General features: G+C 45.4%; 1 protein-coding gene across 1 annotated transcript; it reads left to right on the top strand.

Moving 5' to 3' along the window:
- Positions 1 to 6,269: 6,269 nt before the first annotated feature.
- On the top strand, positions 6,270 to 24,933 carry LOC117352338 (inactive serine protease PAMR1-like). The gene is made up of 7 exons (XM_033928765.1): positions 6,270 to 6,474; positions 12,649 to 12,675; positions 17,499 to 17,711; positions 19,672 to 19,738; positions 21,267 to 21,499; positions 22,702 to 22,994; positions 23,607 to 24,933. Exons 1-7 carry the CDS (start codon positions 6,270 to 6,272, stop codon positions 24,141 to 24,143), a joined length of 1,575 nt encoding a protein of 524 aa, XP_033784656.1. The 3' UTR covers positions 24,144 to 24,933.
- Positions 24,934 to 25,948: the final 1,015 nt, after the last annotated feature.

Raw genomic sequence — 25,948 nt, 5'->3', positions numbered from 1 at the left:
ACGTAGAAGAAAGCATTTACAAATAACTGCCCTTTTCACAACATTTTCATAATTGGCTGACCAGTGAATTCCACAGTTTGACCCCTGCACAACAGAAGGTCATTTAACCAGTCTCAACGTAGTTTGGATTAGCTTTTATTTTCAATAAGGCTGAGTTTTCGGAACGCAAAGATCTATTTGATAAATAATGAGTCATGCTGCTCTTAAATGATTCAAGTATAATACCATATAGGTATTGATGGCAAATCATTACTGCTTTATACTGGCAGCCAATGTCGTTGTTTAAGATAAGGTGAAATACGATCCTATTTTGATCTTCCCATTATCAATCTTGCTGCAGCATTTTGAGCAACTTGCAATGCCTCACACCTTGTTGGTCTATTTATCGTCTGCCTTTATCAAAGTGGAGCACAGTGCAATACGCACACTAAAACTGACATATTACATATAAATGTCATCATTAAAGATAAAAATTCCAGATATCATAAAACCAAAAGCATAAAAACCAACATTATTAAACAACCGTCAACTCTTTTTTTCCATAACAGACATCATTCAGTTGATCAACAAAGAGAAACTGGGGAAGGAACAACCTGAGATGACGCAGAGTTTATTAATTACAAACAGCGACAGTAATACAAAAGATATATGATGACCAATAGGTCTTGTGATTCCTTCCAGACCCGACACGGCCTGTGTTTCGGCTTTGAAAAGGAAGCCTGCTTCAGGGGTACAGATGACACTCCGGTAGATGGCATTAAAATATTAGAAGAGTGAAAATGTCGGTATTACATAGATGAAAAACCCGGTAAAGACGCTTGAAAAAGACGTATCGCCACATTTTCAGCTAGCATACTTCATAAGGCAGATCAAATGACATTTCAATAGTTTCTTGAAAACACTTAACCTTCTCTGTTGCTTAATGTAAGATGGAAGCTTATTCCACTCTTCTGGTCCTGAGCAGGAGAAAACCCCAATTATATATAGGGAAACCCCCGAAACGATTGGTACTCTACTGAAGGGAGTGATTAAGGGAGAGCATATGAAAAACAGAAACAATCACTTCAAAATGTCTAAAAACAAGATTTACACTCATGAAACATAAACACTTTGAAGTCAAAAATATGCTCAGAGATGCGGAGGCAAAAACAAGGAGCTATGCTTGAAACCATTTAAAGTATAAGCAACAAATCTTTTATGCTAGACTGTAGCAATGACTTCTGTTTTTCACTTGACTTAACAATATTTGATGGTTGAGTGGCTTCGGCTCCTTGTTTTTGCCTCCGTGTGTCTGAGCATATTTTTGGCTTCAAAGTGTTTATGTTTCATGAGTGTAAATTTTATTCTTACACGTTTTGGACAAATCGCGCTGTGCAGATGAACGCAACTTCGAAAGCGAAGTCTAGGGAGTCGTACATTCTACCAAATATTTAGGAGCATGGGCCTTGCACACTCAACAGAAGTTTGGATTTGATCCTGAATTCAATCTTAATCCAATCAAATGTATGATAATATCACATTCACGTGCTATGAAGGACCCTATAGTGAATGAATGGTGTGTGGTCTTCATCATAAGGCGTAAAGATTTCAATCTGTATACTTTGGAGGAAATGCGGGAGAGGGGAGCCTTTTCCCGGGTAAATATGATGCGTTTATCTGTTCTTGAGTTACAAGTGAAGCATTGCTCTTACAAGAGCTATGGCCATTCCAGTGGCAGGGGTGAAGTTGGACAATTGAGAATGAATAATAATATTGAGGTTTTGTTTATTTTTTTAATGTCTTTATTGAATTTCATAAAATACAATAATTCGACACAACAATTAATCTAATGACGTTTAAGCCCTTCCCCCCTCCCCCCATCAAAATGGTAAAAGTAGACGAATTGGGAGCACAAACCAGAAAGACAAGTCAATTAGCATGTATTTTTTTTTAAAAAATGATTGAAAACTTCTCTTTTTATAGAAACTTTTTAAAGTGGTTAAGAAGCAGTGGCTGAAGGAATGAAGTGAGACTTGGCAGTACTGGTCGACAAGTCGCTGAAGCCGTCCGCGCAATGTGCGGCGGTGGCAAAAAGGGTGAACAGAATGCTAGGAATGATTAAGAAGGGGATCACGAACAGATCGGAGAAGGTTATCATGCCACTGTACCGGGCCATGGTATGCCCCCACCTGGAATACTGCGTCCAGCACTGATCGCCGTACATGAAGAAGGACATGGTACTACTCGAAAGGGTCCAGAGAAGATGGTTAAGGGGCTGGAGGAGTTGCCATATAGCGAGAGATTAGAGAAACTGGGCCTCTTCTCCCTTGAAAAGAGGAGACTGAGAGGGGATATGATCGAAACGTTCAAGATAATGAAGGGAATAGACTTAGTAGATAAGGACAGGTTGTTCACCCTCTCCAAGGTAGAGAGAACGAGAAGGCACTCGATTCTGTACAAAGGGGATCGATTCTGTACAAACGTAAGGAAGTTCTTCTTCACCCAGAGAGTGGTAGAAAACTGGAACGCACTTCCGGAGTCTGTCATAGGGGAAAACACCCTCCAGGAATTCAAGACAAAGTTAGACAAGTTCCTGCTGAATAGGGATGTGCGCTGGTAGGGCTAGTCTCAGTTAGGGACGCTGGGGGAATGGACCGCCGGTCACGATGGGCCACTGGTCTGACCCAGCAGTGGCAATTCTTATGTTCTTATGCTAATATGTTATGTGGAGGGGCATTTTTGAAAAAAATAAACAAAACCATCTAAGTCCAACTTGGACGTTTCCAGCCGAACGTCCAAACTCGGAGGTACAAAATTGGCCATTTTTGAAAGGCAAACTGCTGGACGTCGAAATATAGATCTATATTTTAAAAAATCATCTACTTAGACATCTTGGCGCGGGTCGTGGAAATGATGTCGGAGAGAGCGCCGATGCTGACACGGGCAGCAACCTCGTGCCAGGGAAGTAAAAGGGGTACAGGAGAAGGCAAGGGGGTGCTCGAATGCTGGGGGGGGGGGGAGAGGTTGGATTAAAAAAGGGATGCTGCGCCCTTAGGAAGACCGCGCCCAGGGTGGGTCGCCCCACCCCCCGCCTCCCCCTTGCTACGTCACAGCACAGAAGAAAGGTTAAAAAAAATAAGAACAAAATGATACCTTTTCATTGGACTAATGTTACCCTTTTCTTCAGAAACAGACATTACAAAGAAGATTATTTTATCGTAAGTGTGGGAAACCCAAAAACCACTTGTTGCACGGCGGAGACATTTTGGTGTTAGATGCTTTGAGGTCTTCACTTCCTTCTGGTGTGAGAATCAAAAAAAAAACAAAAACCAGCTCAGCCCCTCAAGAGGACGGCTGGTATTTTTATTTCAAGTGAGCAACGCTGCTCCGCTCTCTTCATACCCAGAAGGCGTGCAGTTAATTAAATTTATATAAATAAATGTATTGCGTTCTGCTGTTCCCTTGATTAATTAGGGGGAAATTGAAACCATTATCTCCTTCGGTGTGTTTTCCAGCTCTGCCCTTCCAACTGTCTCGAAATAGAAATTCCAAGCATTTCAGTGGGGAATTCTGTTTCCAAACTGGCTGTAGCGGGATGTGTTTTCACTTTTTTTTTCCCACCTTCTTGCCAAACGCCTATTTAATGTCTACTGGGAAAGGAGCAGGGAAGTAACAGCCTTGATTTTCTGGGTGGAATCGTCAAACCAGAAACCTCTCTGTTGCTATTAGTGACTCCCTGGTCACCCCTCTCCCAATATTGGGCCTTGGGCACATGGTCTTCCTTGGAGCTAAAGCATTCAGAGCACCTACAACAGAAATTGTTCTGCAAATTGTATTAATTTATCCATCCACATCTCCATATCTGCTTATCAATATCTGAACATAAGAATTGCCGAAGGTCCATCAAGCCCAGTATCCTGTTTCTAACAGTGGACAAAGCAGGTCACAAGTATCTGGGAGAAACCCAAAAAAGAGTAGCAACATTCTAGAACTGAGATTGTGATGTCATAATGCCTCATTCCACCAATGCCTAAGAGCCAACCTCAGCAGTGATGTCATAATGCCTCATTCCACCAATGCCTAAGCTCCGTCCTCACCTGCACAAGCCTCAAACACTTTAAAATCCTAAGTAGCAACATTCTAGAGCTCAGATTGTGATGTCATAATGCCTCATTCCACCAATGCCTAAGAGCCAACCTCAGCAGTGATGTCACAATGGCTTGATTGTCCTGTACTTGGCTCACATAAGAACATAAGAATTGCCTTTCTGGATCAGACCAATGGTTCTTCTAGCCCAGTATCCCGTCTTCACGGAGGCCAATCCAAGTCACAAATATCTGGCAAAAACCCAAATAGTAGCAGCATTCCATGCCACCGATCCAGGGCACGCAGCGACTTCTCCCATGTCTGTCTCAACAGCAATTTATGGACTTTTCCTCCAGGAACTTGTCCAAACCTTTTTTTTTTTTTAACCAGCTGCATTACCCATGAACATGCTAGCAGTCCATAAATCTACATAGAGGCGGGTGCCTAAATGATAGAATTGCCCTTCAAGGACTAAATTCAGTAGGTGGCGTCCAAAGAAAATGAGCACTCCGAGTCGGTCGCGGTTTATAGAGTAACGTTTAGTGTCGGGATCCGTGCCCACCTTTTGGGGTGCAAGTATTTACACCAGTGAAGCCGCGGCACGCTAAACTGGTGACGGCGGCTCGAGGGCATCCGGAAGTGCGCAGATATCAGCGTGATGGTGTCACACACGTGCATGATGTCATCGCATTGTTGCGCACGCAGGCGCAAAGGCCTTCCAGATGGGGCCCCGAGCATCCCAGTGGGAGGTGCTAGAAGGGAAGAGGCGTGGAGAGGAGCTCTGGCAGATAAAATAACACACGTTCAGATCTTAAAGAGTCCCAAAAGAGAACCTTTTTGATTGCATGCCGTTACCCAGGATCCCTCGTTGCTCTGCTCTTTGCTATATTGCCATCTTCAGTTTATTTCCCATAATTTCTAGCAGAGTAAAGATTGTACAATGACATCTTTTTAGAAACTGTCCATAGACACCATTACTTTCAACTTGCAGTACAAGGATGTATTTTTTTATTTAAAAAATTTATACATCGCCTAAACTCTGAAGCGGTTTTCAGGTATCAAACATTCATAAAGTTAACATAAGAACATAAGAAGTGCCTCTGCCGGGTCAGACCATAGGTCCATCCTGCCCGGCAGTCCGCTCCCGCGGCGGCCCAAACAGGTCACGACCTGTCTGCATCACCAGAAGGGGCTCCCTTGCCACCTTGGTTTCTCATTGAAGTCCTATCTTCCCATCGTAGTCCTAACCTTCCGGTCTTGCACATGCACGACCTGTTGGGTTTCTATACTTATTACCTGGTTAGCTTTCTATACCTGTGTTACATCCCAGCACCTCTCTCAGTATCCCACGATCCCTTTATCCCTCAGGAATCCGTCCAATCCCTGTTTGAATCCCTGTACCGTACTCTGCCTGATCACTTCCTCCGGTAGCGCATTCCATGTGTCCACGACCCTTTGGGTGAAAAAAAACCCAGCAACTGTTTTCAACTACATTAAACATTTATTATTCTCTGCAGCCTACATGTAGGCAGTAATTTATCACCTTAAATTTATGAAATTATTAAAAACTCAGATGTTTGTTGATGCCTTTAGGCGTCTGAGCCAATCAGGGCCTTAGGCTCCTCCCCATGCATCACACGATGCACCTGGGAGGGAAAGACCCACCATTTTGGAGCGGCAGGTCTGCAAACGGAACGGACTGAGCTTCCTTCCTGCTCCAACGTGTCTACAAAGGTATGGGGAGTGGTTCGGGGGGTTAAGGGGGACAGCGGGGGCATCCCTCCTGCCTTTTTTCAGGGGGAAAGGGGAAGGGTAGGGGATGTTTGGGGAGGCGCCTGGTGTGGGAGTGGGCCTTCCTGTATCGCTGCCATGTGTGTATGTGTGGGGGGGGGGGAGTCGCATTGGCAGGAGGAAGTGGGCATCCCTCCTGCCAATTTTCTTTCGCGGTGGGAGGGATTCGGCATGGCAAGAGGAAGTGGGCATTCCTTCTGTCATTTTCGCTGGCATGGTGGGTGGCAGTTCATGGTCCTTCATTGGGGAGGGGGGTGATTTTTTTAATGGGGCAGATTACACACGGCATCTGTGCCCATTAAAAAAATGAAGGAAAAAAAAAAGTTTCTTGCTCCGAACGGCTGAGTGGCAGGTTCCTGCTTTCAGAGCTTCTCCTGTCTCAGCTGTTCAGGCTTCCCCTGCCGGCTCTGCGCATGTATGAGATTCGTTCTCACTGCAGTCAATCGGACAGAAGAGTCGGGGATTATGTGGAACATCTGCGTGAATCATTTGCAAGCAAACTTTTTAGTGCATCAATAGCTCTTTCTGAATCGGCCCAAAAAATCAGATTGGAGCAGGCCCACACGGTCTTACAGATCCTCTTAGTGAAATGGTTGGGAAACCCAGTGCTGGAGTGCGGTAGGAAGGAACTGGCCCCTCTGGGGTCGCCACAATGCACTGATCCTTTCTTTAAAGACTGTGTGTGCTGCCAGCACTGGGAGAATATCTGTTTGTCATCAGATTTGCTTGTTTATTGTTTTGTTTAATTAGTCATATTTTCCCTTCCATACAGCATTGGATTTCAACATCAGTTTAAATATTTTTGTAGTCTGCAGAGCTTACCCTCATGTCGGTGCAAAGGATTTGCAGATTGAAGGACTGTGCAAAGCATATTTTGGGAATCGGTAGGACCTGAAGAACCAAGCGATACCGTGGGACAGAGGTCACGCTGGAAGACAATAATTATACAAATTCCAGCAGAGTTTAAAACTAAGGACAAGAATAAGGGGCAACTGAAAAGTTCTCAGTCCAACCAACAAATTGTAGAGTTGCGACGGTTCATTGCAGTTGGTGAATCTCGACGTCGCTAACACTTTGCTGCTACTCTACAATTTTTTGTGACTTTTTTGGTTATCCTTTTTTACCATGGACCCCTGACGAAGGTTTGTCCGAAACACGGACCGTGTCGGGCCCCTTGATTGGTAAAAGGGTTTGCATATAATTATTTTGTCACAATAAATTTTGCCTACGTCTTGTACAGATCTGCAGTTTTGTTTTGTTTGCTATCCTTTGAGATGGGCCACCCCCAAGCTCTTCTTTTTTTTTTTCTCCTTGATGTTCTTGGCTTTTTTTTCTTCTACTTATTACCTTGAAGAGTGGACTAACATGGCCACCACGTCACTTCAAGAACTCAAAAACTTGCTACTTATAAATTTTACTGGCCACCTTAAATGAGACCTGATCTTGGTAATCAATGTAGTTTCTTCATCAAAAGGGTCATTCTTTCATGCCTTCTGGCTCCAAAAATTAACCTAGCTGCAGTATTTTGGAAAACCTGTTTAGGTCCAAAAGACGGTAGATTAAACAATGAAACTAAACTACATTAAGAAACAGCCAGACACACAGACACCATTTGAAAAAGGCTTCCTTCAGGAAAATCACCCCAGAATCATCCTTGGATTCTATACATGTCTTCCAAGGCCTCATCCTTCCCATCAGTTGTCCCTCTTACTGCAGAATTTGTTCCATAGCCTTACTGGGTCAGACCAATGGTCCATCAAGCCCAGTAGCCCGTTCTCATGGTGGCCAATCCAGGTCCCAAGTACCTAGGCGCTTAGGTGTGTGACACACGGCTTTGGCTCAGCTCTCACGCCCACATGCCAAAATGCCCTCTCCTCATGCAATCCGAGTCGCCACCGTGGTGCTGCAGCAATCGGGGGCCTGGGGCCCGGAGGGGAGAGAATGAGATCTCTTGCTGCTCATTAGTGCTGTCCAGGTCCAGTGAGGTCCCTCCCCTCTCCTCGCCTAGCACCTCTCCCCTGTAGTATGTAACTTTTATCTTACTGCGCTGAGAGTTCTACATTTTAACTCTTTCATTCTGTCTTGAAGAGATAAGGTTCAACTCTTTGGAACTTGTTTAAGGTCAACGTCAGAAAAATATTTGGACTACACAGACTTATGAATGTCAGGCACAGAGCAGAGATCGAGACTCAGAAAGGGAGATTCAGAGGAGAGAGAGAGAGACACGAGGTGCACAGTATTATAGAAAATAAGATTGTTTCCATGGTTCTGCTGCCGAAGAGACAACAGCGTGTTTACAAAAAGCAGGCACTGCAGAGTTACAGAGATTCTTGCGTCAACCTAGCCTTTCAAAAAGCACACATATATATAAGCACATAAGCATGGCCTCTGCCGAGTCAGACCATAGGTCCATCATGCCCAGCAGTCCGCTCCCGCGGCGGCCCCCCCAGGTCAATGACCTGTAGTGAACTATTACTCAAGAGCATTTTGTCTTGTATAGTAACCCTCTAATTGTACCCCTGGATTCCCTTACCCTTCAGGAATTCGTCCAATCCCTCTTTGAACCCCAAAACTGTACTCTGCTCAACCACCCCCTCTGGAAGCGCATTCCAGGTGTCCACCACCCTCTGGATGAAGAAGAACTTCCTAGCATTTGTTCTAAACCTATCTCCCTTCAATTTTTTTGAGTGTCCTCTAGTTCTTGTTGCCCCCGCCAGTCTGAAGAATCTGTCTCTCTCTACCTTCACTATACCCTTCATGATCTTATAAGTTTCTATCATATCCCCTCTAAGTCTCCTCTTTTCCAGGGAAAAGAGCCCCAACTTCTCCAGCCTCTCAGCATACGAGAGGTTTTCCATGCCCTTTATCATTTTTGTCGCTCTTCTCTGGACCCTCTCGAGTATCGCCATATCTTTCTTTAGGTACGGCGACCAGTACTGGACGCAGTACTCCAGATGCGGTCGCACCATTGCCCTGTACAGCGGGAGGATAACTTCCTTGGTTCTGGTAGTGATACCTTTTTTGATAATGCCCAACATTCTGTTCGCCTTTTTTGAGGCCGCTGCGCATTGTGCTGCCGGTTTCATTGTTTTATCCACCAAAACCCCCAAGTCCTTTTCTAGGTTGCCTTTTCCCAATGTCATCCCCCCCATCATGTAGTTGTACATCAGGTTCCCTTTCCCTATGTGCATAACTTTACATTTCTCCACATTAAAACTCATCTCACTCAGTTTGTCCAGATCCCTTTGGAGTTTTTTACATTCCTCTACAGATCTAACCTTACCGGAGAGTTTTGTGTCATCTGCAAATTTTATAACTTCACACTTTGTCCCTGTTTCCAAGTCATTAATAAATATATTGAATAGCAGCGGTCCCAGCACTGACCCTTGTGGGACGCCACTTGTGACCCCTTTCCAGTCAGAAGTGTCCCTTTACTCCTACCCTCTGTTTCCTGTTTGCCAACCAGTTTTTGATCCATCTGTGTATGTCCCCTTCCACCCCGTGGTTCCACAGTTTCCTTAGAAGGCGCTCATGAGGTACCTTGTCGAAGGCTTTCTGGAAGTCTAGGTCTACTATATCTATGGGGTCACCTTTGTCCAAATGTCCGCTTATCCCCTCGAAGAAGTGCAGTAGGTTTGTTTGGCAGGATCTTCCAGTACAGAAACCATGCTGGCTTGTTCTCATCAGCTTATTTTTTTCTATGTGCTCACTGATACTGTCCTTGATCAATGATTCGGCCATCTTCCCCGGAACTGAGGTCAAGCTCTCGGGTCGCCTCTGGTTCCTTTCTTGAAGATAGGTGTAACATTTGCTATCCTCCAATCTTGCGGTATTACCCCTGTTTTCAGGGATAGGTTACAAATCTGTTGCAGTAACTCCGCTATTTCGTTTCTAAGTTCTCTTAGTATTCTTGGGTGAATTCCGTCCGGGCCTGGCGATTTGTCAGTTTTTAGCCTATCTATCTGTTTGAGTACGTCTTCGAGGCTTACCTCCATGCACGATAATTTTTCCTCTTGGTCCCCCTTGAAGAATTTTTCCGGTTCCGGAACATTGGATGTGTCCTCTTTTGTGAAGACCGACGAGAAGAACGTGTTTAATCTGTCCGCCACTTCCTTTTCCTCCTTTACCACTCCTTTCCTATCCCCCTCATCCAGGGGTCCCACTTCCTCCCTCGCCGGCTGTTCCCCTTTCACATATCGAAAGAAAGGTTTAAAGTTCCGTGCCTCCTTTGCAAGTTTCTCTTCATATTCTCTCTTTGCTGTTCTGACTACGCGGTGGCATTCTTTTTGGTGCTTCCTGTGCTTTTTCCAATTTTCCTCAGTTTTATCCTTTTTCCATGTCCTGAAGGATTTTTTCTTATCTCCTACCACCTTCTTAACTTCTTTTGTTAACCATGCTTTTGTTAACTAGCTAAAAAACAGGAAACTACGCTGGGTGTCCAGTTATGGCATGAATTTCATTTCAAGTTTCAAGTTGAATACAATTTTGATTAAAACGCATTATCGTATCGTCAATGTGATGCACAAAATTTAAAATAAGGTACGACAAACATAGCATAACATACAAGAAAAAGATTCCCCCTACCGTTGTTGTCTCTCTCCCTCCATGCTGTGCCGTGCGTTGCCTTCTGGCCTGCCACCCAGTGTTATCTTCGGGCCGGTCCACTGTGAGATCAATGCAGCGTCTTCGGGCCGGCTCCCTGAGTGCAGCATTGCACAAAGTTGTGGGCAGCGCGCGTCCCGCCCCCTCATCTGGAAGCCTTCCCTCTGACGTTGCGACGTCAGACAGAAGGCTTCAAGGTCAGGCACAGGACACGCGTAGGAGCCTTTTCCCACGGCTTTGTGCACTGCGGCACTCAAGAGAGCCGGCCCAAAAACGCCGCGTTGATCGCACTGTGGACTGGAGTCTGAAGAACACCGTCTTTTGCCCGATGGACGTGCCAGCCCTGTGGACTGGCAGAAAATTTCTACGGGCCAGCACCGGTCCACGGACCGGCGGTTGAAGAACACTGGCATAGACCATCCACCCTACTCACCAGATCTTGCTCCATCTGACTATTTTCTGTTTCCAAACCTTAAAAAGGGTTTGAAAGGTCAACAATTTTCGAGTGATTCAGAGGCGATTGAAGTGGCGGAGTAGTTCCATGACATCAGAGTATTCTGGGGGGGTTACAGAAACTTCAGACATGTAAGTTTCATGGCTCCACATCATTCCATTCTTGGTAGGGCTGAGAACTTTTCAGCACCCCTTCATACTGTTTTGGGGTTTTTGCATGATCTGGAAAAGGGAGCAATGAATGAAGAAATCAAATTTGCTGATGACAAAAAACGATTCTAAAGTAGTTGAATCATGAGCTGATTGTGAGAAGCTGCAGGAGGACCTTCGAAGAGCGAGAGTCAAAACTGGCAGCTGAAACGTAATGTGGATAAAATGCAAAGCGCATACAGCACATACGGGGGGGGGGAGGGGGGAGGAATAATCCAAATTGCAGGATCAAATCCTAAAATCACCGTGCAACAGCGGTTCGAAAAGCAAAGAAAATGTTTAGGGAGTTACTTGGAAAGAAATCAGATGATGTGGATTCATTAAAAGGCGAGAGTAGAAGCTGATCTGGGGGAGAGGGCAAATTCTAAGCAGAGGAGAAAAGTTAGGAAAAAGATATTATGCACATTGATTTCCCGGCTTCCAGCGGGGGAGCACCGAGAAAAGAAACCGCGCCTTGCTGCGGCGTCTAGTGCGGGCGTCTACGTGCGGACGTCTACGTGGGGACGTCTAGTGCGGACGTCTACGTGGGGCCGTCTAGTGCGGACGTCTACGTGGGGACGTCCCCACGTAGACGCCCGCACTAGACGTCCCCACGTAGACGTCCGCACTAGACGCCCGCACTAGACGCCCGAACTAGACGTCCGAACTAGACGTCCGCACTAGACGTCCGAACTAGACGTCCGCACTAGACGTCCGAACTAGACGTCCGCACTAGACGTCCGAACTAGACGTCCGCACTAGACGTCCGAACTAGACGTCCGAACTAGACGTCCGCACTAGACGTCCGAACTAGACGTCCGCACTAGACGTCCCCACTAGACGTCCGAACTAGACGTCCCCACTAGACGTCCGAACTAGACGTCCGAACTAGACGTCCGCACTAGACGTCCGAATTAGACGTCCGAACTAGACGTCCGCACTAGACGTCCGAACTAGACGTCCGAACTAGACGTCCGAACTAGACGTCCGCACTAGACGTCCGAACTAGACGTCCGCACTAGACGTCCCCACTAGACGTCCGAACTAGACGTCCGCACTAGACGTCTAGTGGGGACGTCTAGTGCGGACGTCTAGTTCGGACGTCTAGTGCGGACGTCTAGTTCGGACGTCTATTGGGGACGTCTAGTGCGGACGTCTAGTTCGGACGTCTAGTGCGGACGTCTAGTTCGGACGTCTAGTGCGGACGTCTAGTGCGGACTCAGCAAACTGTTCAACAGCAGCCGAATCAGACAGCGTGCAGTGTCAGGGGGCTACTGTTGGAAATAGGATACTGGACCTTTGGTCTGTCCCAGTATGACAACAAATATGCTTTCCTTTGCTGCTCTTTTTCCCTTTTCATTAAAGCTTTGAGTTTTGCTGGTCTAGATTTTCGTTTTGTACATCCAATTCCGTGCGCGCGTCTTACATTCAGCACCAAGTGGCAGAAACCTAAACCCCAAACTCAGATAAATGCATTCCCCTCCTCCAGGTCAGATTGCTGTTGAAAGCTGAGGCAACAGGAAATACGTCAGCCTCGGGGAGGATCGGAACTCAAGCTGGAGGAGGATGCACAAGGTTCTCACGGAGAAATTCACAACCACTCCCTGCAGCTCATAACCCAAATTCCACTCAGCAAACTGTTCAACAGCAGCCGAATCAGACAGCGTGCAGTGTCAGGGGGCTTTGTTACCCGGTCGCATGACTGCTGAAGGCAACCAAAGCCAGAAAATGTGAACTTTAGGACTGAAGAAAAGGCGAGGGAAAACCTCACTCCTCCCTTGCAATAGGGACACCCTCCTTCTCCCCCCCCCCCTCTACAGCTCTAACTATGTACCTCACTCCTGCTGGCCCTAGTGCCCTCCATCACACACAGATCTACTAATATACCCCGTTCCTTCCTCGCAGTGCCTTCTGGTACTCACAAACACCCCCCCCCCCTCCAGATGGCTTCACATGCAGAAAGAAAGTAGGGCGTCTCATTATTTCTCCAGTGCTGGTGCCAAGAAGCAGACAGAGATTCTGATGTACTAAGGAGCACTTTCTCAGAAGCAAAACCTCCCCCCTCCCCAGGAGTGCAGAATTTGGTTTGAGTTGGGTTTGAACTTGCCAGGGCTGGACAAATTTCTTTCAGTTTGGTCCCAGGTATAGACAGAGCGTCTATTGCCTTTTAACTGGATTCCAAGCCTGAAAACATGTTTCCAAGGGTCGGTCCTTGAGGGGGTCGGTCGGCACGGAGACGGAGAGGTATCAGACGGACTGGGTCAGATCCCTGAAGAAGCTCATTCTCCTTCTATCAGTTTGGTTCGGTGAAACTGAGTTGGCCGAGACCCATGGTTTTATGGAAATGATTTACAGCATCTCCAGGTTTCTTCTGATTGATGAGGAGTGAAGAGAAGAAAAATGTAAATCAGTCTTACAATAATTCTCTGTTATATTGTTATTATGTGCTCTCTGTATATGTGTGTTATGCTGCCACCTGCTAAAATTTTCAGGAAACAGCATCAACATTTTAACTAATATTCAATGCCATTACTCTGATTAATGCAAGTGGCCAGCAGAATCATGAAAAATCTCCTCTAAAGCAGATCCTCTTTGTTCTCCATATGCCCATATGCAGCATCCACTATCTCCTCCTCTCCCTATTGGCTAAGGCTCTTTACACATGCATTGTGAGGTCATAGAAACATGATGGCAGTTAAAGGACAAATGGCCCATCCAGTCTGTCCATATGCAGCATCCACCATCTCCTCCTCTCCCTATTGGAGAAGGCTCTTAACATTTGCATCTCCTCTTCCTATTGGCTAAGGCTCTTTACACATGCATTGTGATGTCATAGAAGCATGATGGCAGATAAAGACCAAATGGTCCATCCAGAGCATCCTCTATCCCTATTGGCTAAGGTTCTTTACACATGCATTGTGATGTCATAGAACTTATGGTTATAGAAACATTGAAACATGATAGCAGTTAAAGGCCAAATGGCCCATCCAGTCTGCATAGGATAATCCTTTACCCCAGAGATGCTGCACACCGAAGATAGCATACAAAGCTTAAGCAGCACAACTCATCATCTCATTGGGTATATGTTGGTGGCAATTCCACTGTGATATAAGAAGACTCAACACAGGTTCTGGTTCTTCCTAATCAGGTTTATAAGAATTGCCATACATCCATCAAGCCCAGTATTCTGTTTCCAACGGTGGCCAACCAAGTTCACAAGTTCCTGGCAGAAACCCAAAGAGTAGCAACATTCCAGAGCTAGTATTGTGATGTCATAATGCCTCATTTCACCAATGCCTAAGAGCCAACCTCATCAGTGATGTCATAATGGCTTGATTGTCCTATACTTGGCTCACATAAGAACACGAGAGTTGCCATACTGGGACAGATTGAAGGTCCATCAGGCCTACGATCCTGTTTCTAACAGTGGCCAACCCAGGTCTCAAGTACCTAGTTAGATCCCAAGTAGTAAAATAGATTTTATGCTGCTTATCCTAGGAATAAGCAGTGGATTTTCCCAAGTCTATCTTAATAATGACTTATGGACTTTTGTTTTAGGAAATTATCCAAATCTTTTTTAAACCCTGTTAAGCTAACTGATTTCACCACATTCTCCGTCAACGAATTCTAGAGTTAAATTACACGTTGAGTGAAGAAATTACACGTTGTGGATTTTATCACAAATCCTCATATTTGACCAATGCAGGGTTTCTCAACCGAGTCCTCAGGACACACCTAGCCAGTTGGGCTTTCAGGATACCTACAGTACAACGAATATGCATTAGATACATTTGCATATACAGGAGGTAGTGGATGCAAATTTATCTTATTTATATTCATTGTGGGCATCCTGAAAATCTGACTGGCTAGGTGTGTCCCAAGGATGAGTTGAGAAACCCTGGGCTAATGGGTGTATCTTGATTACATTGTAAGCTCCATGGAGCAGTAACCACCATTTATGCATATCTGGTGGCTTGGGAGCAGTCCCAAAAAGCCCTCTACAAAATATCACACTCGATCCACAAAAGTAGAGATGAAAGAGATGCTTTGGCTCGGACTATATTGCATTAAAACAAACATCAGACTCAACACAGCCTGTATTTTGGCACCTTAGTGCCTTCCTCAGGAGTCAAAATGTTGCTATATTCTGTTCTTTGGAGAATGACGCTTCATATAATTTTCCAGAGACTCCATGGACCAGTCAGAAGTTGTTTAACAGTGACTGGTCTTTCGTGAGTGTTTAAAGATGCCACGGCGCTACGTTCAGGACACTGAGCAAGCAGAGGAAAGAGATCACTTTTTAAGTAAGTAAGTCAGCACGTTTGCGTCTGAACTTCGATTGTCCCTGCATTGGATTACATTGAAAAAATGTTTATTACAGGTGCGAGGTTGAAAGTTTAAGTGGCCCTGAATGAAGCCATTGTGACATCAGTGGTGAGGTTGGCTCTTAGGCATTGGTGGAATGAGGCGTTATGACATCACAATCTCAGATCTGGAATGCTGCTACTCTTTGGGTTTTTGCCAGGTATTTCGGACCTGGGTTGGCCACTGTTGGAAACAGGATACTGGACTTGATGGACCTTTGGTCTGTCCCAGTACAGCAATTCTTATGTGAGCCAAGTACAGGACAATCAAGCCATTGTGACATCACTGAGGAGGTTGGCTCTTAGGCATTGGTGGAATGAGGCATTATGACATCACAATCTCAGATCTGGAATGTTGCTACTCTTTGGGTTTTTGCCAAGTATTTCGGACCTGGGTTGGCCACTGTTGGAAACAGGATACTGGGCTTGATTCTGTCCCAGTCTGGCAATTCTTATGTGAGCCAAGAACAGGACAATCAAGCCATTGTGACATCACTGAGGAGGTTGGCTCTTAGGCATTGGTGGAATGGGGCATTATGACATCACAATCTCAGATCTGGAATGTTGCTACTCTTTGGGTTTTTGCCAAGTATTTCGGACCTGGGTTGGCCACTGTTGGAAACAGGATACTGGGCTTGATTCTGTCCCAGTCTGGCAATTCTTATGTGAGCCAAGAACAGGACAATCAAGCCATTGTGACATCACTGAGGAGGTTGGCTCTTAGGCATTGGTGGAATGGGGCATTATGACATCACAATCTCAGATCTGGAATGTTGCTACTCTTTGGGTTTTTGCCAAGTATTTCGGACCTGGGTTGGCCACTGTTGGAAACAGGATACTGGACTTGATGGACCTTTGGTCTGTCCCAGTCTGGCAATTCTTATGTGAGCCAAGAACAAGACAATTAAGCCATTGTGACATCACTGAGGAGGTTGGCTCTTAGGCATTGGTGGAATGAGGCATTATGACATCACAATCTCAGATCTGGAATGTTGCTACTCTTTGGGTTTTTGCCAAGTATTTCGGACCTGGGTTGGCCACTGTTGGAAACAGGATACTGGGCTTGATTCTGTCCCAGTCTGGCAATTCTTATGTGAGCCAAGAACAGGACAATCAAGCCATTGTGACATCACTGAGGAGGTTGGCTCTTAGGCATTGGTGGAATGGGGCATTATGACATCACAATCTCAGATCTGGAATGTTGCTACTCTTTGGGTTTTTGCCAAGTATTTCGGACCTGGGTTGGCCACTGTTGGAAACAGGATACTGGGCTTGATTCTGTCCCAGTCTGGCAATTCTTATGTGAGCCAAGAACAGGACAATCAAGCCATTGTGACATCACTGAGGAGGTTGGCTCTTAGGCATTGGTGGAATGGGGCATTATGACATCACAATCTCAGATCTGGAATGTTGCTACTCTTTGGGTTTTTGCCAAGTATTTCGGACCTGGGTTGGCCACTGTTGGAAACAGGATACTGGACTTGATGGACCTTTGGTCTGTCCCAGTCTGGCAATTCTTATGTGAGCCAAGAACAGGACAATTAAGCCATTGTGACATCACTGAGGAGGTTGGCTCTTAGGCATTGGTGGAATGGGGCATTATGACATCACAATCTCAGATCTGGAATGCTGCTGCTATTAGGCCCTGTTAATTTAAACCTCTGTTAAGTATCAAATAGAATTCAATATTATATTTTCTTTGTGATACAAATGGACAAAAGCTTTTTCTGCTTGTGATGTGTTTTGAATAGAGTCATAACCTACCAGACTCACTGCAGACCGGGGCTTTTTCTTTCGTCTTTCTGAAGCGTGGTGGCGTTTTTGTTTTGTTTTGAAGGTAGGTTCGATAGTGTATTGGATACTTCGTGTATTGGTACACACAAAAAAAGCCCAAACACCGCACTAGGACTCTACAGTCACTTAAATACTGAAACGAGTCAAGAGAGTCTTATGTCCAAAGGAAACATAACACTCGTACGAGTATCATTTTTTTGATTGCATTAGCCAAAATCTTACCTATTCTTTTCACGTTAGTTTTAGAAGAAAAAAACTGCACAGACCCAGGAGGGCCCTTGAACGGCTACCGAACGATTGTAGAAGGTCCTGGACTTAAACACGGCCGCTATGCCAATATCGGAACAGTCGTGGCTTTCAACTGCAACAACTCGTACGTTCTCAGCGGCAGTAAGCAGAGAACGTGTCTGGCAGACGGAACGTGGTCTGGAAAGCAGCCGATCTGTATTAAAGGTAAACCACCTGATTTTCCTTAACTTCTAAACTCTTCGTTTTCTTCATCGGTTTCTCATGGCACAACGGTCCAGAGGATAAATGACGTTTATGGGTAACCCTGAATGCACTCTAGGGTGCTTCATGCTTGATATGTCCTGGTGAACTTTTGACTTTTTGCCAATACGTTCCCATGAACTGATAGCCATCCCCTGCTAGTCATTAAATCTTTAGAGATTTTTGGTGCATTTAACCAATATTAATCAAGCAGTGCAAATTTTGAAAGCCCGCAGGTTCAAGATAGTTCTCAGAATTGAGAGTAGGTCTTTTCCCTCCATGTGAGACATGTCAGCTCCTTTCAAGGAATATATACTTCTCCCTCTGAATCTGTGGTTTCAATATATTTTTTTTTAATAGAAACAATTTCCTTTTTTGGGCTATTTCTTAGCCGTTTGAGCCTCCCCGGAACCTTACCTGGTGGTCTAGCGGTGAAGCGGGGCAGGAGCGATGTTCCTATGCTCCTGCCCCGTGCAGAGCCCTCACCAAAATGGCTGCCTTCAGATGTTCCTATGCTCCTGCCCCGTGCAGAGCCCTCACCAAAATGGCTGCCGTCAGTTCCCATTGTAGTCTCACGGCAGCCATTTTGGTGAGGGCTCTGCACGGGGCAGGAGCATAGGAACATCGCTCCTGCCCCTCTTCACCGCTAGACCACCGGGTAAGGTTCCGGAGATGCAGGAGGGAGGCGGGGAGGGTCAGAGCTGGCTGAAAAGTCATTCACGGTTTTTCACACTTCGCGGTCCGGCTCTGCACCTAACCCCCGCAGATACAAAGGGAGAAGTGTATCACCATTTTTCATTGTTGGAGAACTCTGGGCGCTGTACCCTTGACCTTAAGAATATCTTCCTAGATTAGGGATGGCGAATGCCAGCCTTTGAATATCCAAGCAGCTCTGCTTTTCTGGATAGCAAAACTAACCCCCTCTTTTACAAAGGTGCGCTATGATTTTTAGCACGCGATAAATATTATCGCGCGCTAAACGCTAACGCGTGCATGTTATCCTATGGACGCATTAGCGGTTAGCGCATGCATTGATTCAGCGTGCGCTCAACAAAGGTGCGCTAAGCGTTTTAGCGTGTGTTTAGCGTGCGCTGAATCAACAAGTGCGCTAACCGCTAACGCGTCCATAGGATAACATGCACGCGTTAGCGTTTAGCGCGCGATAATATTTATTGCGCTAAAAAATCATAACGCACCTTTGTAAAAGAGGGGGTAAGGGTTCCTTTTACTAAGCTGCATTAAAAAGTGGCCTTAGCCCGTTTTTATTGTTGATAAAGTGTTTGAAAGGAAAAAGGCACAGCTGATGTCCTTTTACAACCAAGGCAAACTTTATTTTACGCGGAAATCATAAAACAGAGTCTCAACAGGGATCCAAGTTTCGGCAGAAAATTGCCTTCTTCAGGGGACGAAGAGCAACTTGGAAATTTGAAAAATGAATTGAAATTGTAGAATTATAAATTAGCGATAAAGACTTTGTTGAAACATAAAAGCTGGTAATGTCTACCACGCTCTAAAAACGCATTTTCGTCTCTATGCATAAACACGGGTTTTTTTTCTACTTGAATCTATGTTTATGCATAGAGACGACAATGTTTTTTTTCGAGCGTGGTAGACATTACCGGCTTTTATGTTTCAACAAAGTCTTTATCGCTAATTTATGATTCTACAATTTCAATTCATTTTTGAAGTTTCCAAGTTGCTCTTTGTCCCCTGACGAAGGCAGTTTTCTGCCGAAACTTGGATCCCTGTTGGGACTATGTTTTATGATTTCTGCATAAAGTTTGCCTTGGGTCTACATTTCAGCTGTGTCTTTTTCCTTTTGTGCTGTTTGCTTTTTCTGGGCAGAGCCAGCCTCCCTTTCTCTACCACTGATAAAGAGCTTGAATGTGGAAAAAGTTTGGATAACATTGTTTTCTTTTTCTAGCCTGTAAAGAACCCAAGATCTCTGACCTGGTGCGACAGAAAGTTCTCCCTTTGCAAGTTCAGTCGAGGTGAGAATGTTATGTCTAAAATGTCATTTCAAACGAAGCTTTGCCTTTTGTAAAATGTGGCAAGGAGTGTTTTCAGGCAGTGCAGTTAGGAATAGCAGACGTCTGGGAAAACCTGGATATGTCCTCTTTTTAGAGGACTGTCTGTGTGCCTGGAAGGATTTCCTAAACTCAGCAGTTTGCCTGGGTTTTGGAAGATCCCAAGCTCGGGGCTGTGTCTGGATGCCCTCTGCACATGCATGCACGTCAACGTGATGACATCACAGGCAAGTGTACATATCCCATACGCCTTATGACGAAGACCACACATCATTTTAGTAGCCTTCAGCTGGACCGACTCCATCCTTTTTATATCTTTTTGAAGGTGCGGCCTCCAATATTGAACACAATAAATGAGGTCTCACCAGAGTTTTATACAGGGGCATCACCACCTCCTTTTTCCTCCTTTGTTATCAGTGGTATGTTGTTGGTCTCGTTCTTTTTAAAATTTTTGCAAACGATATTTCACAAGTCCCAATCCCTTTTCCCTGATGTCATAATGCCTCATTCCTTCAGTAAGAGCCAACTTCATCAGTGATGTCACAATGGCTTCATTGTTCTATACTTGGCTCACTTCTGATATTGTATTGGAGGAGAGAAACATAGAAACATAGAATAAGACGGCAGAAAAGGGCCTTCGGCCCAACAAGTCTGCCCACTCAAATCACCCCCCCCCTCTCAAGTTCTCCTGTGAAGTGACCCCACATGTTGATCCCATTTGTTTTTAAAGTCAGTCACGATACTGGCTTCAACTACTTGAAGTGGAAGATCGTTCCAACTGTCAACCACCCTTTCATAAGAACATAAGAACATAAGAAATGCCTCTGCTGGGTCAGACCCGAGGTCCATCGTCACGCGGCGGCCCAACAGGTCCAGGACCTGTGCAGTAATCTTCTATCTATACCCCTCTATCCCCATTTCCAGTAGGAATTTGTCCAATCCTTTCTTGAACCCCAGTACCGTACTCTGCCTTATAACGTCCTCTGGAAGCGCGGTGAAGAAGTACTTCCTAGTGTCACTATGAAATCTCCCGCCCCTGATTTTTAGCGGATGCCCTCTTGTCGCCGTAGGGCCTGTAAGGAAAAAGATGTCTTCTTCCCCCTCAATACGACCAGCGTGGTGAAGTGATTAGAGCTACCACCTCAGCACCCTGAGGTTGTGGGTTCGAATCCCACACTGCTCCTTGTGGCCCTGGGCAAGTCACCTAATCCCCCCCCATTGCTCCAGATTCTTTAGATAGATTGTGAGTCCACCAGGACAGATAGGGAAAATGTTTGAATACCTGTCTGTAAACTGCTTTGAATGTGGTATATAAGCCCATTTCCCTGCTACAGGACAGTATTTTTTTTTTGGGGGGGGGGGGGGCACTGGTTAGGCTTTTTCAGTTACATGTATTCAGCCACTTTACAAAGCGCTTCTGTCTTTAGAATGGTTTGCGTGGGAAAAATAATTGTCTTTCTCCTGTTTTCAAGTTCTTTGTGCTCCGTTGTAGGGAGACTCCTCTTCACCAGTTTTACTCGTCTGCAGTCGGTAAGAAAGAGACCGAAATCTTTCCCACCAAGAGGCCGCTGCTGCCGTTTGGGGAGCTTCCTCCGGGCTTTCAACACCTACATACACAGCTTCAGTACGACTGCATCTCTCCCTTCTACCGCCGCCTCGGGAGCAGCAGGAGGACCTGTTTGAAGACAGGGAAATGGAGCGGGCACGCTCCCACGTGCATTCCAAGTACGTTGGTGACACTCTCTTAGGAGCTATTCAAGTTTCAAGTTTTTATGTTTTATTTAAAATTCGATATGAACACTTATTGGTTATCTAAGCCAGTGTTTCTCAACTCGGTCCTGGAGTCTCCCCTGGATGGTCAGGTTTTCAAGATATGCACAATGAATATGCATGAAAGAAATTTGCATATATTGGAGGCAGTGTATGCAAATCAAGTTTATGCATATTTATTGTGGATATCCTGAAAACCTGACTGGCAAGGGGGGACTCCAGGACTTTCATGATATCCACAATGAATATGCATGAAAGAAATTTGCATAAATTGGAAGCAGTGTATGCAAATCAAGTTTATGCATATTCATTATGGATATCCTGAAAATCTGACTGGCAAGGGGGGACTCCAGGACTTTCAGGATATGCACAATAAATATGCATGAAAGAAATTTGCATAAATTGGAGGCAGTATATGCAAATCAAGTTTATGCATATTCATTGTAGATATCCTGAAAACCTGACTGGCAAGGGAGGACTCCAGGACTTTCAGGATATGCACAATGAATATGCATGAAAGAAATTTGCGTAAATTGGAGGCAGTATATGCAAATCAAGTTTATGCATATTCATTGTGGATATCCTGAAAACCTGACTGGCAAAGGGGCACCCCAGGACCGAGTGGAGAAACACTGATCTAAGCGATATACAATATTTAAAAAAGGGAAAATTAACAACCATGAACAAATACAATCGGACGTGCACTAGATTTACTTCACGGTCAGGGAATGAACTACAATAAAATAGAGCAGAGAAGAACATGTAAGGGAAGAGCGAATAGGGAGTGGTCTTGATTGAAATCAGAGCTGGGATAAAGGATAGAGCCAGGGAACACACCTCCTTTAAAGGTATGTGGAACAATGTGCAGGTACCTTTAGGAAGGTCTTCAGAGAAGTCACCTACCATATAAATTGATATTTACCCACTGAAATGGCTTTGAAAATGGTCCAGAATCCAGAGTTTTAGAGATTTTCTCAAGGTCTCAGATGAAAAGTGACAGATAGGGACCACAAGCCGCGGTCATCATGCTTTTTTGCACATTTGGAAAGTCTTGTGATGGACTCTGTTTAACCACCATTTTGCTCGGTTGGGATCTAGGTCTTATACAAAAACGTTCAATAAAATGTTGCCTCTTATACTTTTTTGTGCATCTATAGTTTGTGGAAAGATTGAGAACTTCACTCTGGCCAATCTGTCGGAGACAAGGTGGCCCTGGCAGGCTGCCATCTATCGCAAGGCCAACGGGGTCAAGGACGAGAGCCTCAAGAAAGGGGTCTGGTTCCTGATCTGCAGCGGCGCTCTCCTTAACGAGCGCACCGTGGTGGTTGCAGCTCATTGCGTGACTGACCTGGGAAGGACGACCGTCATCAAAACGGCAGAGCTGAAAGTCGTGCTGGGCAAATTCTACAGGGACGACAGCCGAGATGACAAGAGCATTCAGAGTCTGCGGGTGAGCGAACACGGCTTCCTCCCTCGCTAGATTTACCAGATTTCTTCTTGAAGAAAAGCGGACACATAGCCCCGCCCCCCAGCCCCGCCCTGGGCTCCTGCCCCTCCCTCGCTCAACGGCTGCCTCCATGTCTTGCGGCAGAGTGGTGCACAAGGCAGGCGAGCAAGCTGCGAGAGCTGACGGCAGCCATTCAGGGAGCGGCAAGGGACCAGGCAGGAGAGTGAAAAGCTCGCGCCTGCCTTGTGCGCCGCTGTGCCACAAGACATGGAGGCAGCTGTCCAGGGAGGTAGGGGGAGGAGCAGTGGACCAACAGATTTTTAAAAAGGTACCGGGGGAGGGGGGGGGCTGCCTATGACGAGGGGGAGGGGTGTCAAAGGTGTGGTGCTAAATGATATTCACAGCTTATAGAATAGTATCAGCTTTGTGCATTGCATGGGTGCCCTAATTTACACTAACTATTGACCTGTTCTTAATGGGTACAACAATACTGTTATTGTAGTACATGGGGAAGTTGTTTCCAAGTGCAGATGGTGCCTGGCCCTTCCAAAATGGCTTCCATAGATTGTAAATTACTCTTGCTTAACTGGTTCCTCTCCCTTTCATTCTCTTCAGATATCGGCCATCATTGCACATCCCAACTACGACCCAATCTTGCTCGACTCCGACATAGCTGTCGTCAAACTCTTGGACAAGGCCAGGATCAGTAACCGGGTCCAGCCAGTTTGCCTCGCCGCAGCGCAGGATGTGATCGCAGCCACGGAGGATTTCAGAATCATCATCACCGGATGGAAAATACTGACTGGCGCCAAGGACCCCGGCTACAAGAACGACAGCCTGCGGGCGGGCGCCATCGAGGTGACGGACTCGCTTCTGTGCGAGCAACAGTATGAGGCGAAAGGGATCTCGGTCAGCGTCACCGAGAGCATGTTCTGCGCCAAGCAGAACCCCAGTGTGCAGTCTAATATCTGCCCGGCAGAGACTGGTGGAATTGCGATGGTCCCACTGCCAGGGAAAGAGACATCTGAGCTCAGCTGGCACCTAATGGGACTGGTGAGCTGGGGCTATGATAAGACCTGCAGCAGAGAACTCTATACTGGTTATACTAAAGTAATCCTTTTTACAGACTGGCTGCAAAGGAATATGAAGTAGCCTAACCCTAGCCGGAAGGGTTTCATATATGTTGCTTTCAGGCATATGTCCTGATTCTTGTCCAATGGTCTTCTCCTCTTTTGTTGTTCCAAATTTCCTGATGGCACAGAAATCTGTGGCTGGTCGCATTCTATGGCCTTTCAGCCGGATATAGGGTTTCTAGTTTACCACTCTAGGGTCATCAGTAGTTGGAGTAGGTAGAGGTGGAAAGCAAAAAAATATATGCACCTAAAGCGATATTGTGAAAATAATAATTGTCGTTCCACTTTTACGAATTTGCAAACTAGCGGGTCCGTCGACGGAGCTATGCTGTCAAGCAGCACACACTAAAACAGTGTCTCTGAAATTGTTTTGAGCTCCGGCACAACTAAACGGAGCAAATGCTTTTCGCAGCACATTATAATTGAAATGATAAAATTGCAAAACCAACCAAAAAGTAAAATTGAGATTTATTCATTTAAAGTTCTTTAAGCTACATATGGGTGATTGTAACAACGGTGAAGCTGAAGTGGATAGAATAGAATTGCTAATCAACGCGATGGATGAGCTTGTTTTTTGAGGGCAAATGAACTCAAAACACGGCTCGATAGTTGACAAGCCAACACGCATTTCATCTTCCACCATCGACAGTCGTTCTCTTTATTTCGATTTAACTTCTGTCCGAATGAAAATCCAAGTTCGCAAAGATAAGAAGATCCAAAACGGCAACAAAGCCTTGATTGTTTTGTTGCTCGAGTTACGATAACTACTGCATAAAAAATAAAACTAAAATTACTTGCCGTTAGTTATCAAGGACCAATCACGTCCCAAGAATGATGCTTGTCTGGGTGGTTGTATCCTTACGTACACAGACATTCATAACATTGACAGACTCTTGCGTACGTGAAGTACGTGTCATCTATTCTAGTGTATATTTATGAAGGGAATTTTTTAAAATAAAGTAAAATTCTGGAATCTCTTCTGGCACACCCAGAATCTCTTCGGGGCACACAGTTTGAGAGACACTGCGCTAAAAGCTGAGTCACATTCATAAAGGTGTATTAGCATGATCTTGGCAAATTTGATGGGGGGGGAGGTGTGAGCTGGTGGTGAATTGAGCAGAGAAATATATCATGATCTTCTCACAGTTGAAGAATTACACCTGGATGGGTCAATTTGGTCTTTCTCTGCTGTTATTTACTATGATATGATGTTACTATCTTTTATTTTTTTGCTCAAGACGCCGTTGATTTCACATGGAATTGGCACGTTTCACCATCGCGTGTGAATTCATGGCATAATGATGGAAAGCGTCTCTTGTGAAATACGTAAAGCGGGGGAAAAAAAAAAGTGCTTTCTCACGTCCGTAGCAATGGTTTTTCTGTACCTTGGCAGAGCAGCGATAGCCAACCTCTACCGATCTGAGAGCTTGATCTCGCGGGGCACCTTCCAACGCTTTCTTATTTTCAGACCAGTTGATGTCTCGTCCTTATCTAGGCTGAAATTTGCCAGGCAAATACTTTCCAGCATGACTCAGCATCTTTACAGAACAACAAATGTTAATGCAGAAATTTTAGAGAACTGGTAGCATTGTTTTCGCAGACGCTTCCATCACTGAACCATCTAATCCAGCTCTTGGCTCCATTTGAATTCTGTGTCTTCGTAAAAATTCTGCACAATGGAAGAGTCATTCCGCAGAGTGATGTGCGGCTCTTGGGTGACTAGTTGAGTGTCACCGGTCTAGAGAAAATGAGTCACTGAGGACCAAATTCTGTAACCAGCGCCTAAAGTGAGGCACCTATTTCGGAGGTGCCCAACTAGATAGG

Source organism: Geotrypetes seraphini, chromosome 19 (assembly GCF_902459505.1).
Source record: "Geotrypetes seraphini chromosome 19, aGeoSer1.1, whole genome shotgun sequence".
Taxonomy (NCBI): domain Eukaryota; kingdom Metazoa; phylum Chordata; class Amphibia; order Gymnophiona; family Dermophiidae; genus Geotrypetes; species Geotrypetes seraphini.
The sequence above is the reverse complement of the archived record's forward strand: the minus strand, read 5'-3'. Positions and strand labels throughout refer to the sequence as shown.